The sequence below is a fragment of the Anomaloglossus baeobatrachus genome, chromosome 4, assembly GCF_048569485.1.
Source record: "Anomaloglossus baeobatrachus isolate aAnoBae1 chromosome 4, aAnoBae1.hap1, whole genome shotgun sequence".
Classification (NCBI taxonomy): Eukaryota; Metazoa; Chordata; class Amphibia; order Anura; family Aromobatidae; genus Anomaloglossus; species Anomaloglossus baeobatrachus.
The window spans coordinates 371,378,616-371,395,004 of NC_134356.1; the positions used below are offsets into that span (position 1 = coordinate 371,378,616).

Below are 16,389 nucleotides of genomic sequence, written 5' to 3' on the forward strand. Positions count from 1 at the left end.
GGTCAGAATCCTGATCTGCTACCTCCGCATCATCATCCAGAGAGTCCTCCTGCTGAGACCCTGAACAATGTGATGAAGTCGAGGGAATTTCCCAGCGACCCCGTTTAGGCGGCCTGGGACTGCGGTCCATGTCAGAGACCTCACCCTGGGACTCATGGTTCACCCCAGGAGCACTTTGCAGCTCCAAATGAGGGGGGCCTGGGGTCAATGATTGAACAGTGCCCGGGGCCTGAGTTACCGGTCTGGACTGTAAGGCTTCTAGTATCCTAGCAGACCATTTATCCATAGTCTCAGACAGTTTGTCAGCAAATACTGCAAACTCCGTCCCTGTCACCTGGACAGTGGTAGCAGGTGGTTCCACCTGGGCCACCAGTAGCAGAGGCTCCGGCTGAGTAAGTGCCACAGGGGCCGAGCATTGCACACAATGAGGGTCAGTGGAACCTGCCGGTAGTATAGCCGCACATGAGGTACAGGTTGCAAAGTAAGCCTGTGCTTTGGCACCCTTGCTCTTTGCGGACGACATGCTGTTGTCTCCTCTGAGTACAAGCCAGGAGGGTATATAGCCAAAAATCAACAGTGCGACCGTACAGTGTAGATGTATAGCATATAAGCATATATATATATATGTACACTCCGGCACTCAGTGGGGCCAGCACCTCAGGTGCTGCTTACCGACCGCTCAAAGCGGTTGTGTGATCACCAGCTTCCCTGCCTGGGCCTCCCAGAGCTTTCTCTCCTCTCCAGCGTCAGAAGAGCTGACAGGAATGGCTGCCGGCGTTCTGTGGGGAGGAGGGGGCCGTGGGCGTGCCCTAGAAAGTGCGGGAATCTGGAGCCCCACTGAGTTGAATGAGGGGGGAGGAGGATACAGAGTATGCTCCAGCCCTCAGCGCTGACGTTCTGTGCAGCGTCCCGCCCTTCCCCTGACTGGCAGGCCTGGGGGCGGGAATATGCGCTTCTAGGCCGCAAAAGCCGGGGACTAAAGTTATAAGCGCGGCCGGCATATAAGCGCGGCCGGCGCGGTAGTCCCCGGCGCACTAACACACCCAGCAGTGCTGCAGTGTATATGGTACCAGCGCTCCATGCGCGGTCCCCACGGGGACACAGAGTACCTCACAGCGCGGCCTGCGCGGTAGTCCCCGGCGCACTACCACACCCAGCAGTGCTGCAGTGTATATGGCACCAGCGCTCCATGCGCGGTCCCCACGGGGACACAGAGTACCTCACAGTAGCAGGGCCTTGTCCCTGACGATACTCGGCTCCTGTCCAGCAGATTCCCCAGGGGCTGCGGAGGGAGCACGGCCTCAGTGCCTGGAGACCGAATAGGATCCCACTTCACCCAGAGCCCATTAAGGGATGGGGAAGGAAAACAGCATGTGGCTCCTGCCTATGTACCCGCAATGGGTACCTCAACCTTAACAGCACCGCCGACCAAAGTGGGGTGAGAAGGGAGCATGCTGGGGGCCCTATATGGGCCCTCTTTTCTTCCATCCGACATAGTCAGCAGCTGCTGCTGACTAAGATGTGGAGCTATGCGTGGATGTCAGCCTCCTTCGCACAAAGCATAAAAACTGAGGAGCCCGTGATGCACGGGGGGTGTATAGGCAGAAGGGGAGGGGCTTTACACTTTTAAGTGTAATACTTTGTGTGGCCTCCGGAGGCAGAAGCTATACACCCAATTGTCTGGGTCTCCCAATGGAGCGACAAAGAAAACAGGGTTTGGAGTTTGGATGCTTTACATGCGAACTTAAAATCGCACGAGCAACACTGCTCAGGTACGCTTGGTGCTCAGTCATGTGTGAGCCACTTGCAGTGTCAGAACAGAGCACACTGGAGGTAACAACAGCGTGATCACCTGTGGTATGTACAAAAAAAAAATAAATTTGAAAAAGCCCGCCCACTTTCCCCCGGAAGTATTCTGCATGTGGCTGACTGTATGTGGGCAGAGACTCAAACTACCTATCAAAGTCTCTGAACCTCTTTGGGCCAAGTTCGGACACATGGAGGTTCGGTTCGTTTGTTGCCAGCGAACCAAACTTCCAAAATGTAGGCTCATCTTTACTTATATGTAACAAATCAAATATTTGCTGTCATCTCATCATCTAAGGTTTATTCCCACAAGCACGCTCCTTTGTGCAAAACATAGTAAACGCATGCTTATTGTTAATATACAGACTAAAGGCTGCTTTACACGCTATGATATCGTTAATGAATTATCGTCGGGGTCACTGTGTTTGTGACGCACATCCGGCTTCATTAACAATATCGCAGTGTGTGACACTTATGTGTGACCTTAAACGATCACAAAAGTAAACAAAAAATAGTTTGGCGCGGAGAGGTCGTCCTGAAACAAAAAAAACATTTTCTGCTTATTAGTGATGTTGTTAATCGTTCCTGCGGCATCACACATCGCTGTGTGTGACACCGCAGGAGCGACGAACATCTCCTTACCTGTCTCCACCGGAGGTGGGCGGGATGTTATGTCCCGCTCATCTTCGCCCCTCCGCTTCTATTGGACGCCTGCCGTGTAACGTCGCTGTGATGCCGCACGAACCGCCCCCCTTAGAAAGGAGGCAGTTCACCAGCCAGAGCGACGTCGCAGAGCAGGTATGTGCGGGTGACGCTGTCGTAGCGATAATGTTCGCTACGACAGCGATCACCACATATCGGCCGTACGACGGGAGCTATCGCGCTCGACATCGCCAGCAAATGCTAGCAATGTCGCAGCGTATAACGCCCGCTTAAGCCCAACAAAGATTGTTTAACATCTTTCTATCACACAGCTAAATGGGCTATCCTATTTGTAATCTAGAAAGGCAGGGTACTGAATAGAAATTTAATACGAGGGGCTGCTGATAAGTCTTTGGCTTTATCCAGAAGGAAACGAGATAGTATGATGAAACTTTACATTTATTCCACATACTCTCCACTGATGTCAGCACACGTCTTACATCGTTATTCCAAGTTCTGTAACCCTAGCAAAAAGAAGGATTTTGGTTGTGCCTCAAACCAGGCATCGGTAGCAGCCATGGAATCAGAAATGGTGTGAAATTTGGTACCCTTGAGGTGTTTCTTCAGATTTGGAAAGACATGACAGTCAGACGGAGCTAGATCTGGTGAACAAGATAGATGGTCAACCAGCTGGAGGCCCACCTCTGCCAGTTTTGCCGTGGTCACTTGTGCAGTGTGAGCACAGGCGTTTTCTTGCAGGAACAAGATTACTTTAGACAACTTGCTGCGTCTTTGGCCTTCAGAGCTGCCTTCAATTGGTCCAAAAGTTCAATCTAATACCTTGCATTGATGTTGGAACCCTTTTGAAGGTAGTCCACTAGCAGCACACCCTACTTATCCCAGAACACAGACGCCATTACCTTAGTGGCTGATTTTTGCACCCTGAACTTCTTTGGAAGAGGAAAACCACTGTTTCCACTGTTTTGGCTGCTCCTTGTTTTCAGGGTCATACAAATAAATCCAGGTCTCATCCATAGTGACCAGTCCCTCCAGGAAGTTCTTATCAGTTGGGGAAACTGACAAATGGACCAGGAAGTTTTCACTAGCATGCGTCTCTGATCTGTTGTCAAACATTTGGGGACTCACTTTGCAGATAGCTTCCTCATGTCCAAATGTTCATGGATAATGACACAAACACATTTACGGAAAATATCCATGGTGTCGGCTACTGCTTCAGCTGACATTTGTCGATTCTTCAGTATGAGGTTGTGCACAGCATCGACGATCTCAGGAACAACCACCACTCTCGGTCATCCAGGACGTTCCTCATCATTGGTGCTGAAGTGGCCAGTTTTAAATTTGGCAACCCAGTTCTTAACTGTGGAATATGAAGGGCATTGATCCCCCAATGTCTGCGACATATCACCATGGATATCCTCCGCTGACTTTCCTTGCAGAAACAAGAATTTTTAGCACTCCTCTGCTCTCAGTAGCTGTGAATATTGCATTAGACTCTACCATCTTGTTTTCCCACGTGTGAAGAACATGGTTGCCATAATCAACAAACACAAAATTTTGAAAACATATTAGACACGTAAGGCTTTCATGTGAAGTAACATTTGTTACCATAGAAATAAAAAAGATCAAAAGCCAAAGACTTGACTTAGCCCCTCATATTAGCACAGTGCTACAAAGCCCAACCTTTCTTGTGTGCCCTGACAGACCCCAATACACTGAGCTAATGACTGAATATACAAAACAGGGCACATTTAAAGTACCACTGCAGTGTTTGGTTTTTTTTTCCCAGCACTGGAGTTGTGCTTTAAATGAAAGTTTCCTGCCCCCGGTATTATGCTCACCTGCAGAAAAATTGATCCTTTTTCGGCGCCACTCAGGTCTCGCGGCACTATCTTGTGCCGGAAGTCAGAGGCTACGTCATAAGCTCTCAGTCCAACTCAGAGCCAGTACGAAGCTCTCACACTTGATTTGTTACCCATGGCGCCATCCATGAAACACTGTAGCTGCCGGCAGGTCACAAATCGCTGGTAACCAATGGGGGCAACACTGGAAAAAGAGCAAGACGGCGACGGAGAGAGTAGAAGATAGAGCAGAAGACTTACATTTGAAGCACCACTCCAGCGCATAAAATAAAAAATAAATTAAAAACAAAAAAAAACAAAACAAAAAACCACAAAATGCTGGAGTGGAGCTTTAAAGGGAATCTGCCACCAGATTTTTGAGTTCTAAACCCAACCTAGCACCTTAAGCAGCGCCTATGCTACATTCTATAAGGGGTGCACATTATCCCCTGACTCCCCCTGTAGACCACACAAATACCTTTATAAAATCTTCCGCCATGTACACTAATCTTTGGGTCCGGGCAGACGGGCGCCCTATTTTGCAGCTCCTGTCTCTCCTTTCCACACTGATCACTGTCTTGTGATTATTAACGTGGATGATGCCTCCAGTGCCATCCACGTAGCCGGGCAAAATCTTGCTCCTGCGCACAGACATTGCCGGATCACACAGGCACACCGATGTTTTCAGCTCTGCCCGCAATAGGGCAGAGTGCAGTGCACTTGCATGAGGCGGCAATCTATCTGCGTAGAAGCGAGATTTTGCCCGGCTACATCAATGGTGTCGGAGGCGTCATCCATGTCAATCATCAAAAGGAGGACGAGCAAGGAAAGGAGGCACAGGAGCTACAAATTAGGATGCCCATTGGACTGAACCCCAGGATTAGCATAAATGGCAGAAGATTTTATAAAGGTATTTGTGGCGTCTTCAGGGGGAGTCAGGGGATAATATACACCTTTATAGTATTCAGTACAGGCACTGCTTAAGATGCTAGTTTGGGCTTAGAACTAAAAAATCTGGTGACAGGTTCCCTTTAAAAAAAGGAGTTATATTTCCACAGGTATAGATTATTATAAGCCCGCATTGTGATTTTGGGGAAAAAAAACCATTTAAACATCAAGAGCTAAGCTTCACTTAGTTTACATTATTTGAACAGCATACCAGTATATCACATACATAAATACATACAAGTACCTACGTTATGGACATTTTATTTTATGTACAAGATAAAAAATTAAATTAATGATTATCATTCTTATTTCCATTACTAGTGTCATATCCCATTCATGAGATTTTCTTGTTCAAAAGTTTAGGTTTGGTTTTTTAAACACTCGAATACAATTTACACACTTTTCAACAAAACATTTGTTTAAAGTGAATCCAACAGCAGATACATGCTGCCTGTTCCATAGGCAGCATGCATCAGACACTAGCTGTATGAGTTTAGCTACTGTAGGTACATTTGACTCAGAATCTGGTAACAAGTTTACTTTAAAAGGGAACCTGTTACCAGATTTGGGGCCTATAAGCTGCGGCCACCACCACAGGGCTCTTCTATACAGCATTCTAACATGCTGTATATAAGAGCCCAGGTCACTGTGTAGAACGTAAAAATCAATTTATAATACTCACTTAACAGGCGGAGGAGACCGGTCAGATAGGGGTCTCCGTTCTCCGGGTCCAGCACCTCCTCTTTAGGCCATCTTTGTCCTCCTACTTCTGAAGCCTGGGTGCATGACGAGTCCTACGTCACGAACACTAGCCGGCATTGAGGTCCCACGCAGGTGCACTACAATACTTTGATCTGATCTGCCCTGAGCAGGGCCAGGGCAGATCAAAGTGCACCTGCACAAGACCTCAGTGACGGCTAGTGTGCATGACGTAGGACGCATCAGGCACACAGGCTTCAGAAGAAGGAGGACAAAGATGGCCGAAAGAGGAGGCGCCAGACCCGGAGAACGGAGACATCCATCAGACCTGTCTGCACCGTACCACCATCGTAAAGTATGTTAGAATGCTGTATATAAAGAGCCAACTGGTTGTTGGCCGCAGCTTATAAATTGCCAAATCTGGTGACAGGTTCCCTTTCAAGGAAACTTGTCAGGTCTCCTCTGGCCTCCAGCCCAGCCCTATATGACGCTATTCACTAATACGAATTTATTTTTTTATTTTTTTTAAACAGCTATTTAAAAACCTTGCTTTTCCGATCCTATTTAGGCCTGTGACTAGTTTGCAGAGGCGTTAGTTCGCCTGACCAGTTGGCCCTTTTTCCCATGTTATCACGTCCCTGTGAGCGTAATAACATGATTTCCATGAGCTGGAGCCACTGCCAGCTCCAGAAAATATCGTGCATGCCCGTGGCTGATTTCAGCCACGTTTCTGCACCTCAAAAACAGGGTGGACGGTTCCCGGCTTCAGTAGGTACACTGTGCATGACGTACACGTCTTCTGAACTTCCGGCCACATGCAGTGCACCTAATGAAGCAGAAAAACGAATACCTGGCTTCAAAAAGGCACACTGACAAGGTCAAAATGAGCTACATACGCAAGATTTCCAGAAGCTGGTGGTGACAGGGGCATGACAACATGGAAAGGAAAAAAAAGGAAAAAAAAGCAGACTAGCCAGGGGAACCACTAGTCAAAGGCCTAATTAGCATAGGGAAAGCAAGGTTTAGAATTACAGTAGTTTTTGTTTTTTAAACATTCATTTTAGTGAATAGCGTTATACAGGGCTGGTTAGAGAGGCAATTTGGGCATATAACCATGAATGCTAATAGTTAGAGGACATATATAGGATAAATAGGGCTTCTACAGTTCATAAGTTGTTTAAAATATACTAGTTTGTTGGACAGGGCAAAAAAAAAAATGACTTTACCTTTTAAGCTTATTTATATATTTTAACTGTTGACAGGACTACTTATGTTAGATTTCAACATAACTGTATATGTAGTATTCAACATTGCAGTATTTTTTTTTTAACTATGAAGTTCACAGCTGTTACAGAAAATGCACTGCAAAGTTTAGAGAACAAAAAAAAAATCTATTTTTCAATAGGTAGTTTTCAATGTAGTGAAAGGAAAAATATTTTTAGGCTTTATTTACAAATACAAGGCAATAAGAGAATTAGTTCATGTCCGTTAATTGCAAAATGTTAATGGCAAACCCATTATACACAGTGTATGTATGAAAAGTAAATAAAATATAATCCCATACTTCCCAACAAAATTAGACAAACAGGAACCTTGAGAAATTAAGAGGTAAAGGCCATTAGGAGAAACCGAGCAGTTAGGGAATGGGGTGTGTCACATTTGAAATGGTACCTACCAGATAAAAGGCTTCCGTTGTTGCCTCTACCATTGTAGCAGGTTTGAAGATCATCTGCATTAGAGTCACAAAAGTTATAGCCCAAAAGGTATGTGGCACTCAATAAATAACATTATAAGTGCACTAACACTCTTTGCCTCTGAGCATGACCAGATTAATCTGTTCACATAATGGCAAAGAACGTATTGCCTCTCCTTAATAGGCTTCACCATTGTCCCAGCTATGAAGATGATCTATGTCCATCATCAGGTGCATACAAACCTTGATCTACTTAAAAGGGAACCAGTCACGTATTTAATGCAGATTTCTCTGAGAGCAGCATTAGAGTAGTGCGAGGAACACTAATTTTAGTATGTTTGATATGCAAATACATGCTATAATTTTGTTGGTTATGGTGTGCTGTGAGGCAAGATGTTAGCATAATTAATAGCAATGCCTCCATCACTGAAACGGTCATCTTCTGTGCATCAGAAGTGGTATACTAACTGCAGGCTTCCCCGCCCAGCCATCGCTAATCAGACTACTGGCTCCCATAATGCTATAACTAAGAAGGAAAGATTTTGGGTAAGCACCGTAAAACCCCTTTCTCAGAGCCTTCATTGGTGGGAGGGGGGACGACACTGGAAAAGATGGTGTCTGCTGCTGCCACTAAAAAGGTGGACACTGGGCAATTAAAAAAAATAAATAAATAAAAAATAAAAGTTTGCTCCTCATTACCCCTTGCTACCCATCCCTATGTTGTAATATTGTGGAATATGAAAATAAAAAAAAAAAAAAAAAAAAAAAGACATTTTTGTGTACTCACCGTAAAATGTCTTTCTTGGAGCCTTTCATTGGGGGACACAGGCATTGGGTTATATGGTGTCTCCAGGGGAGGAGTGACACTAGGTTTGAAAAAAGTGTTAGCTCCTCCTCCCACAACATATAACCCCAGCTAGGCGGGAACTAGCTCAGTTTGTTGTAAAAGCAGTAGGAGAAGGACAACCAAAACCACAAGGGCGGGAGCTGTGTCCCCCAATGAAAGGCTCCAAAAAAGACATTTTACGGTGAGTACACAAAAATGTCCTTTCCTTTCTCGCCTTTTCATTGGGGGACACAGACACTGGGACGTTCCAAAGCAGTCCCTGGGTGGGAACTGAACTATTAACAGTGTAGAACATCAGACTAAGAGCTGACTAACAACTGCAACTGCAGTGAACACATATCAAAACACTGTCAAAAAACCGAGCAGTGGCCACTTCTAAATGGACCACTGCCGACTGAAGGACTTGTCTTCCAAGAGCAGCATCCGCGCAGGCATGCGTATGCACTCTGTAGAATTTTGTAAACGTGTGCACACTGGACCAGGTAGCGGCCTTGCAAAGTTGGGCCGCCGAAGCCTGATGGCGGATAGCCAAGGAGGCACCCACTGCTCGTGTAGAGTGGGCCTGCACAGATTGAGGGGGAACGACACCTCGTGCTTTGTAAGTTTCAAAGATGGCAGTCCTGATCCATCGAGAAGTCGTGGATTTGGAAGCCCGGTCGCCCTTTTTGGGTCCTTCTGAGAGGACGAAAAGGGCATCGGACTTGCGCAACGGCGCTGTTCTGGAGATGTAGATCCGCAGAGCCCTGTCAAGATCGAGAGTGTGAAGGGCTTTCTCAAAAGGAGTGGACCGGGGCCGGGCAGAATGACGGCAACACAATATCCTCGTTCAGGTGGAAAGAGGATACGACCTTCGGAAGGAAGGCGGGGGAAGGCCAAAGGACCACCTTATCATGATGGAATATCAGGTAAGGCGAGCGACAGGACAGAGCTGCCAGTTCGGACACTCGCCTGCTAGAGCTAATAGCGACTAAAAAGGCAACTTTCCAAGACAGCCGTTGTTGAGTGATTTCTCTCAAGGGTTCGAAAGGAGGAAGCTGAAGAGCTCCGAGAACCAAATTCAGATCCCAGGGATCTAAGGGGTGACGATAAGGGGGGACCAAATGCGCCACCCCTTGAAGAAAGGTACAGACCTGAGGGCGAGAAGCCAGCTGCTTCTGTAAAAAAATTGACAAGGCGGAAACTTGTCCTTTAAGGGTATTGAGAGCAAGACCCGAGTCCATACAGTCTTGCAAAAAGGCAAGAACATTAGGGATTGAGAAGGTAAGGGGCCACAGATTATGACGGTCACACCAGGACAGATATTTCTTCCAGGTCCTGTGATAGATGCTGACGGAGGAAGGCTTGCGAGCATTAAGTATGGTATGAACTACCCTGGAAGAAAGACGCGACTTGGCTAGAATCAAGGATTCAAGCGCCACGCCATCAAATGCAGCTGTGCTGTATTCTGGTGGAATATTGGACCTTGCGACAGAAGATCCGGGCGGTCGGAAAGACGCCAGGGAGTGTCGCCGAGAATGTGGAGGAGCTCTGGAAACCAGGCTCTTCTGGGCCAGTCCGGGGCCACGAGGATCACCGGGATTCCCTCCGCTTTGATTTTCTTGATTACTCTCGGAATGAGAGGGAACGGAAGGAAAACGTATGGCACGCGAAACTGCGACCACGGGAGGACTAGAGCGTCAGAGCCAAGCGCTAGCGGGTCTCTCGACCGGGATACGAAGGGATGTACTTTGGCGTTTAGCAGAGACGCCATGAGGTCCACATCTGGGAGCCCCCAACGAAGAGATCTGATGGAACACCTCGTCGTGGAGGGACCATTCCCCTGCCGCTAGACCTTGCCTGCTGAGAACGTCTGCGGCCCAGTTATCTATCCCCGGAATATGGACAGCTGAAATAATGGGAATGTGCATCTCTGCCCAAAGAAGAATCCTGGAGACTTCTTTCATCGCTGCCCTGCTGCGAGTTCCTCCCTGACGGTTGACGTAAGCCACAGCCGTGGCATTGTCTGACTGGATCCGAACCGGGAGGCCCAGAAGCAAGGGTTGAACGGTCTGAAGGGCCAGAAATATGGCCCTGATCTTCAGAAGGTTGATATGAAGGGATCGCTCGGGGTGAGACCAGCGTCCGTGAGCAGTGTGGTGGAGAAACACCGCCCCCAGCCTAACAGGCTGGCATCTGTCGTGACTACGTGCCAGTGGACAGGGCGGAAGGACTTCCCCTGAGATAGGGATGACACCTGAGTCCACCAGACGAGGGAGCTGAGGGCAGTCCGAGATAAATGGACTGACCGGTCTAGAGGCTGGATTCTTGTCCCAAGAGGACAGAAGATCCAATTGCAGAGGGCGCAAATGGAATTGGGCAAACAACACGGCTTCCATGACTGCTACCATCTTGCCCAACACTCTCATCCCACTCCGGAGGGATGTGTAACGGCGGGAGCGGAGTGATTGTGCGGCCCGGATCAGGGAAGACCTCGTCTTCTGGAAGAAAAACCCCGGGCCTGAACCGTATCCATCAGCATACCTAAAAAGGTGATGCGCTGATGAGGAATGACTTGTTGAAGTTGAGAAGCCACCGTGGCCTTGAGAGCGTGTCTGGGCAAATTTGCACGCTTTCTGAGCAAACTTGAAGAGAGCTCCCTTTGATAAGTAGGTCGTCCAAATAGGAAACGACCAGGACGCCTCTGTAAAATGGACATGACGGCTGCCATGACCTTTGTGAAGACCCGAGGCGCAGTAGCCAGTCCAAAGGGAAGGGCCCTGAATTGGAAATGACGGTGTCCTACGGCAAAACGAAGGAACTGTTGATGCGATACACATATGGGAATGTGTAAATAAGCATCTTGAATGTCTATGGAAGCTAGGAATTCTCCCGGTTCCATAGCAGCTAGTACAGCTCGCAATGATTCCATTCGGAAGGTCCGAATCCGTAAGGACCTGTTTAGCCTTTTGAGGTCCAGGATAGGACAGACAGAGCCATCTTTTTTGGGGACGACAAAGAGGTTTGAATACAAACCTTTGCCGCGCTGTTCCAGGGGCACTGGAATGATAACGTTTGCTTTTTGCACAGAGGCTATGGCCTGACATAAGGCCTGGCTTTGCGTTGTGGACTTTGGAAGCAGAGAACGGAGAAACCTGTTGGCCGGTAGGGCATGGAAATCGATCTTGTAACCTGAGGTGACGATTTCTCGAACCCAAGAATCGTGAGTATGGTCTAGCCAAATATCCCGAAAAAGCAGAATCCACCCTCCAACAGGAGTCGGCTCTGAGGAGTACCCGGCGTCATGCTGAAGGGGCCTTCGCGGGGCGAGGTCCCTTGGGTTTAGATTGCCTGGAGTAGGAACGCCAGGAAGAGTCCCTTGAGGGACCAGATCCCTGATCTGAGCGTTGCGACGACCCCTGTGATGGTTTTTGGGGGGCGGGCCGAAAGGACTGCCTGCGCCAAGAAGACTTTCAAATTTTTGGATACAGGCCGCTTTTGTGGTAGAATGGTACTTTTACCACCCGTCGTCTCAGATATAAGCTTGTCCAGGGATTCTCCAAACAGACGAAGACCCTGGAAGGGGAGTGTGGACAGGGACTTCTTGGAGGCACTGTCCGCGTTCCATATCTTTAGCCACAGGACTCTGCGGGCAAAAACAGCGTTGGCTGCCGTTAGGGCTGACAAACTAGCTGCATCTAGGGAGCCGTGAAGAAAATAATTAGAGGCTAGAGAGAACAAATCAAGGATCTCAAGAGCCTCTGAAGGAATATTGCAAGAGCAAAGCAACTTGCGCAAGTTCCTACTCCACACACTCATAGCTCTCGCCACCCATGTCAAGGCAAACAGGGGGCGCAGAGAGGAGCCCGAAGCCTGGAAAATAGATTTGACCGCAGCATCAACTGCGCGGTCGGACGAGTCCTTGAGAGACGTGGTGTCTGAGACCGACATAACCGTGTGTTTAGCCAGCCTGGATACTGGCGGATCCACAACGGGGGGTACTGACCAGAGCTTAACCAGTTCCGATGGAAAGGGATAAGCGAATGAAGAGGAGGATTTTTTATTAAACCTATCAGGGTGATCCCACAGTTTAGATATGATTTGATGAAAAATCGGATCCTGGGCAAAGGACTTAGGAGGCTTCTTGGCCCGCTTGATTGCCGACTGAGAAGTCGGGTCCGAAGGCTGATCAGAAATCAACAGAGTGATTGACAGCCGAAATGAATGTGTCTTCCACATGTCTAGACTCAGAAGGGACATCTGAACCAGAGTCAGAGTCTTGGGAATCGTGACTACTAAAGGTCACGGAGCCTGAGTCAGACTGATCATGTCCGAGTCGGACAAGACGCAACGGTCGCAATGGCGCCTTTTGGAGACAGCCTTTTTACGTACTGGGAACGAGACACCAGACGAAGGCGGGCTCCCCTGGGGAAGCTGAGCCAGAGGGGGAAAGGCTGGGATATCTGAGCGGCCAGGTCATCTAACCTCTTATACATTAGAAGAGCCTAGGCAGGAATAACGTCATCAGACTGGGGTACTGCCTGGATAGTGGCCGCAGCCATATCCACAGACTGCACGACCTCCTGGTCCAGTAGCGGAGGCTGTTGTGACACGGTAGCAGGGGCATCGCAGCCCCGTCATAGTGGATAGCTTCGGCCATTAGAAAACGAGCGTCCACAGGTGGTACAAGCATAGTAGAGGTCCGTAGAGGACGCCTGGGAAGCTTTATCACCCTTGCGGTTACGCATGTCAGCAACAGTTCCACAATAAGTACAGTGAGCCTCTAGCAGTATTATAAAGGGACTGCTGTGGGTGAGGAGCTGCTAGCAGTATTATAAATGACTGCTATGCAGAGCCGGTGTATACAGAGTAAAGAAGCACACACTGTCAAACAGTCGGTATATACCTACAGGCACAGTTAGTATATACTGCTAAAAGCTGATATACACCGCCAGCCAGCAGACACACACTGCTAGAAAGACAGCGATATACCACTGAGCAGAGCGGTATATAGTGCTACAGAATCGCAGAACCAAGGAGGCGATCTCACCCGTGTCTGCTCTTCACATGTAATGGCGTCCAGTGTTCTCTGGCAGCATGGAGGGGAGAGACGGCCCACTTGAGGGAGCGGCTTCTAGAGCAGTGGAGGGGGCGTTGCTAGAATGCAGGCCGAAGCTGAGAGCTAAATTAATGATGCTTCCCTGGGATCACGGCCTGTATCGCCCCACCTGCGCCTTTTCAGGCGGCGGTTTGGATGCAGGGGACTGACTCGTTGGTGATGGATGCGGGGATCTCGGGGAGGGGATGCATCTTCGGCTCAAGGCTGAAGCAGGTCCTCGGCTCTGCTAGCCCTCTGGAGCTACCTTGGTGTGAGGTGCTTCCATGGAGCCTGGAGGGGTACGCAGACCCGACCACTTGGGTGCGAGGGAAGACTGACGGCTTGTGCACGCCAGGTTTCCTCTGCCCGTACACGGGGGGAACGGGGGTGGCAAGGCACCCTGGTATTGCCCCTATCAAAAATAGAATGAATAAGAAAAGAAAAACAAAATAAAAAGTAAAAATAAGCTGGCCTGAGGCACCTCTCGTGGAGCTCAGTCCAGACATGTCAGCCTCCCTGCTGACACTAGGAAAAAACTGAGCTAATTCCCGCCTAGCTGGGGTTATATGCTGTGGGAGGAGGAGCTAACACTTTTTTCAAACCTAGTGTCACGCCTCCCCTGGAGACACCATATAACCCAATGTCTGTGTCCCCCAAAGAAAAGGCGAGAAAGGAAACGATTACTTACATATTCTCTATGTAAATGAGAAGGGGCTCTAGTCCCATGGGCGTCACATCGCCCTGTAGGCGTTTGCATGTTTTCCGTGGTATCACGCCCCTGTGGTTGTGATACCATGGATTTACATGTGCGACTTCACCATCAGCGTCTTCAGATCCCATGCGTGCAAACTTACCATTCCCACAGCCGTTATCTGGGTGCTTGCTTCTCTGCTTCAGATGCGCACTGCGCATGCTCAGAAGACTCCTGTGGTTCCAGTCATGCGCAGTGCACGTCTGAAGCAGAGAGAATATGTAAGTAGCGAATATGTAAGTAATAAATCTTTTTTTTTATTATTTTCATATTCCACAATATTACAACATAGGGATGGGTAGGAAGGGGTTATTAGGCCACACAACACCCTGCTTATAGCTCAGAATGCATATGGGACCTGATAGGTTCCCTTTAACCGGAGAGCGGAAAGTAAGGTTTCTTTGGTGCAGGATGGAAAGAGCCAAAACCTGTCCCTTGAAGGAGCTAAGGAACAGGCTGGTGTTAAGGCCCAACTGCAAAAAAGACAGAAGGGAGGGGAGCGAAAAGGATCTTTGAGATACCCATCTGACTTTGCATCAGTGGGAAAAAAAAAAAAAAAAAAAAAAACACAAGGCGGGGGCCTAAAAGGGTCTACATCATGAGTATGCACATGACTTTATCATGTATGTAATTTTTCAATAAAGAAAAAAAACTAATATTTTATGAAAATTACCAGTGCTGGACTTTTCCCTTTTTTTCTCTATTATTCTGTGGTTGCCAGCCACGTTCGTGCACCTGTGGGTCCGCAGAATTAACGGTGAGCTTCTCCCTACTCCTTTTTCTTCTTTATGAAGGTCTTGATTGAAAGATCGTCCAAGGAAGGGATGACCATGATCCCTCCAGAACGTATCACTTTCGTGAAGACTCTGGCTACCGAAGCTAGACAAAAGGAGAGAGCTGTGAAAAGGAAACGACGGTTCCGAACTGCAAATCGGAGAAAACTTGGATGAGATGTGCAAATTGGTATGTGGAGACAGGCATCCTGGATGTCCACAGAGCAGAGAAATTCCTGAGATTCCATGGAGGCCATAATTGATCAGAGGGACTCAATTCTGAAATGGCGAATACGGACCCACTTGTTCAGGAGCCTGAGGTCTAGGATGGGCTGAACGGAGCAAACTTTCTTTAGAGCCACAAAGGTTTGAAAGGAAACTCGAAAAACGCTTAAGAGGGAACAGGAATGATGACTCCTGACTGAAGGAGAGAATCGATGGCTTTGAAAAACCCATGAGCCAAGGAGGTATTCTTGGCAGGGTGGGACTTTAAAAAAATTGAAGATGAGTGAGAGAAGAAAATACTGTCTCTGACCCAGGCACAGATTATCGAAATCCAGGAGTCTTGAAAAGACTATGCCCGCCTGCCCTGAGAGGAGTGCTGGGTGAGAGCATCCAGTCATGCAAAGGAGAACCTGTTGGACCTGGAATGCGGAGTCTTGGTTTGGTGCCCAAGCGGCCTCCAGGACGAAGATAGCTTGAACACAGGCTTCTCATGTTTGAAAGGAAACCAATTGTGATAGTTGGACGACCCCATAGATGAGAATTGACGAAAGGGACGAAAATGCACGGTGTGTCTCTGGCTGGAGGACGCTTGGGTTTCAGTTTCAGTCACTCTTTCTGCTGGTAGCATCGGAGATAATCCGATTCACCTTTGTTCCTAAAAGACGTGAATTCTGAAAATGAAAAGTGGAGAAGAATTTCACATTGGTGTTCCAGGCCTTGAGCCATAAAACACTGCTAATAGCCACGATGCTGTTGTACGCTATTGCAGAGCAGGCCATTGCATCGGGAGATGAGGAAAGATGATACTTCACAGTGTGGGAGATCTGTTCCACCAGTGTGTTGGGGTGAGCGCCTGAGAGAATCTTTTGGCCAAGGTGCTTTTGCCAGGCAGAGACTGATTTAGAGACCCAATCGGAGGCGAAAACCGTGGAGATGTGTGGTAGTCTCAAAGGCAGATTTTACCAGGGATTCCCTGTGTCTGTCATTCGGTCCTTGAGATACCATCCAGAAGTAGAAGTATCGTATTTGTATTGTGCCTAACAAAGATACCAGAGAATCAAGAACCAAGGAC

The 16,389-nt window shown here is 48.2% G+C and overlaps 1 protein-coding gene across 5 annotated transcripts in view; it reads right to left on the bottom strand.

The window, feature by feature from the left end:
* KMT2E (lysine methyltransferase 2E (inactive)) overlaps positions 1-16,389 on the bottom strand; it is a 209,506-nt gene that overhangs the window by 121,143 nt on the left and 71,974 nt on the right. For 3 of the 5 annotated variants that reach the window (XM_075345176.1, XM_075345174.1, XM_075345173.1), the window contains exon 7: positions 7,630-7,683. The exons of the other annotated variants lie outside the window; for them this stretch is intronic. In XM_075345176.1, coding sequence (XP_075201291.1) covers positions 7,630-7,683 — 54 coding nt within the window. The remainder of the gene's footprint in view (positions 1-7,629; positions 7,684-16,389) is intronic. 5 annotated transcript variants of the gene reach the window in all.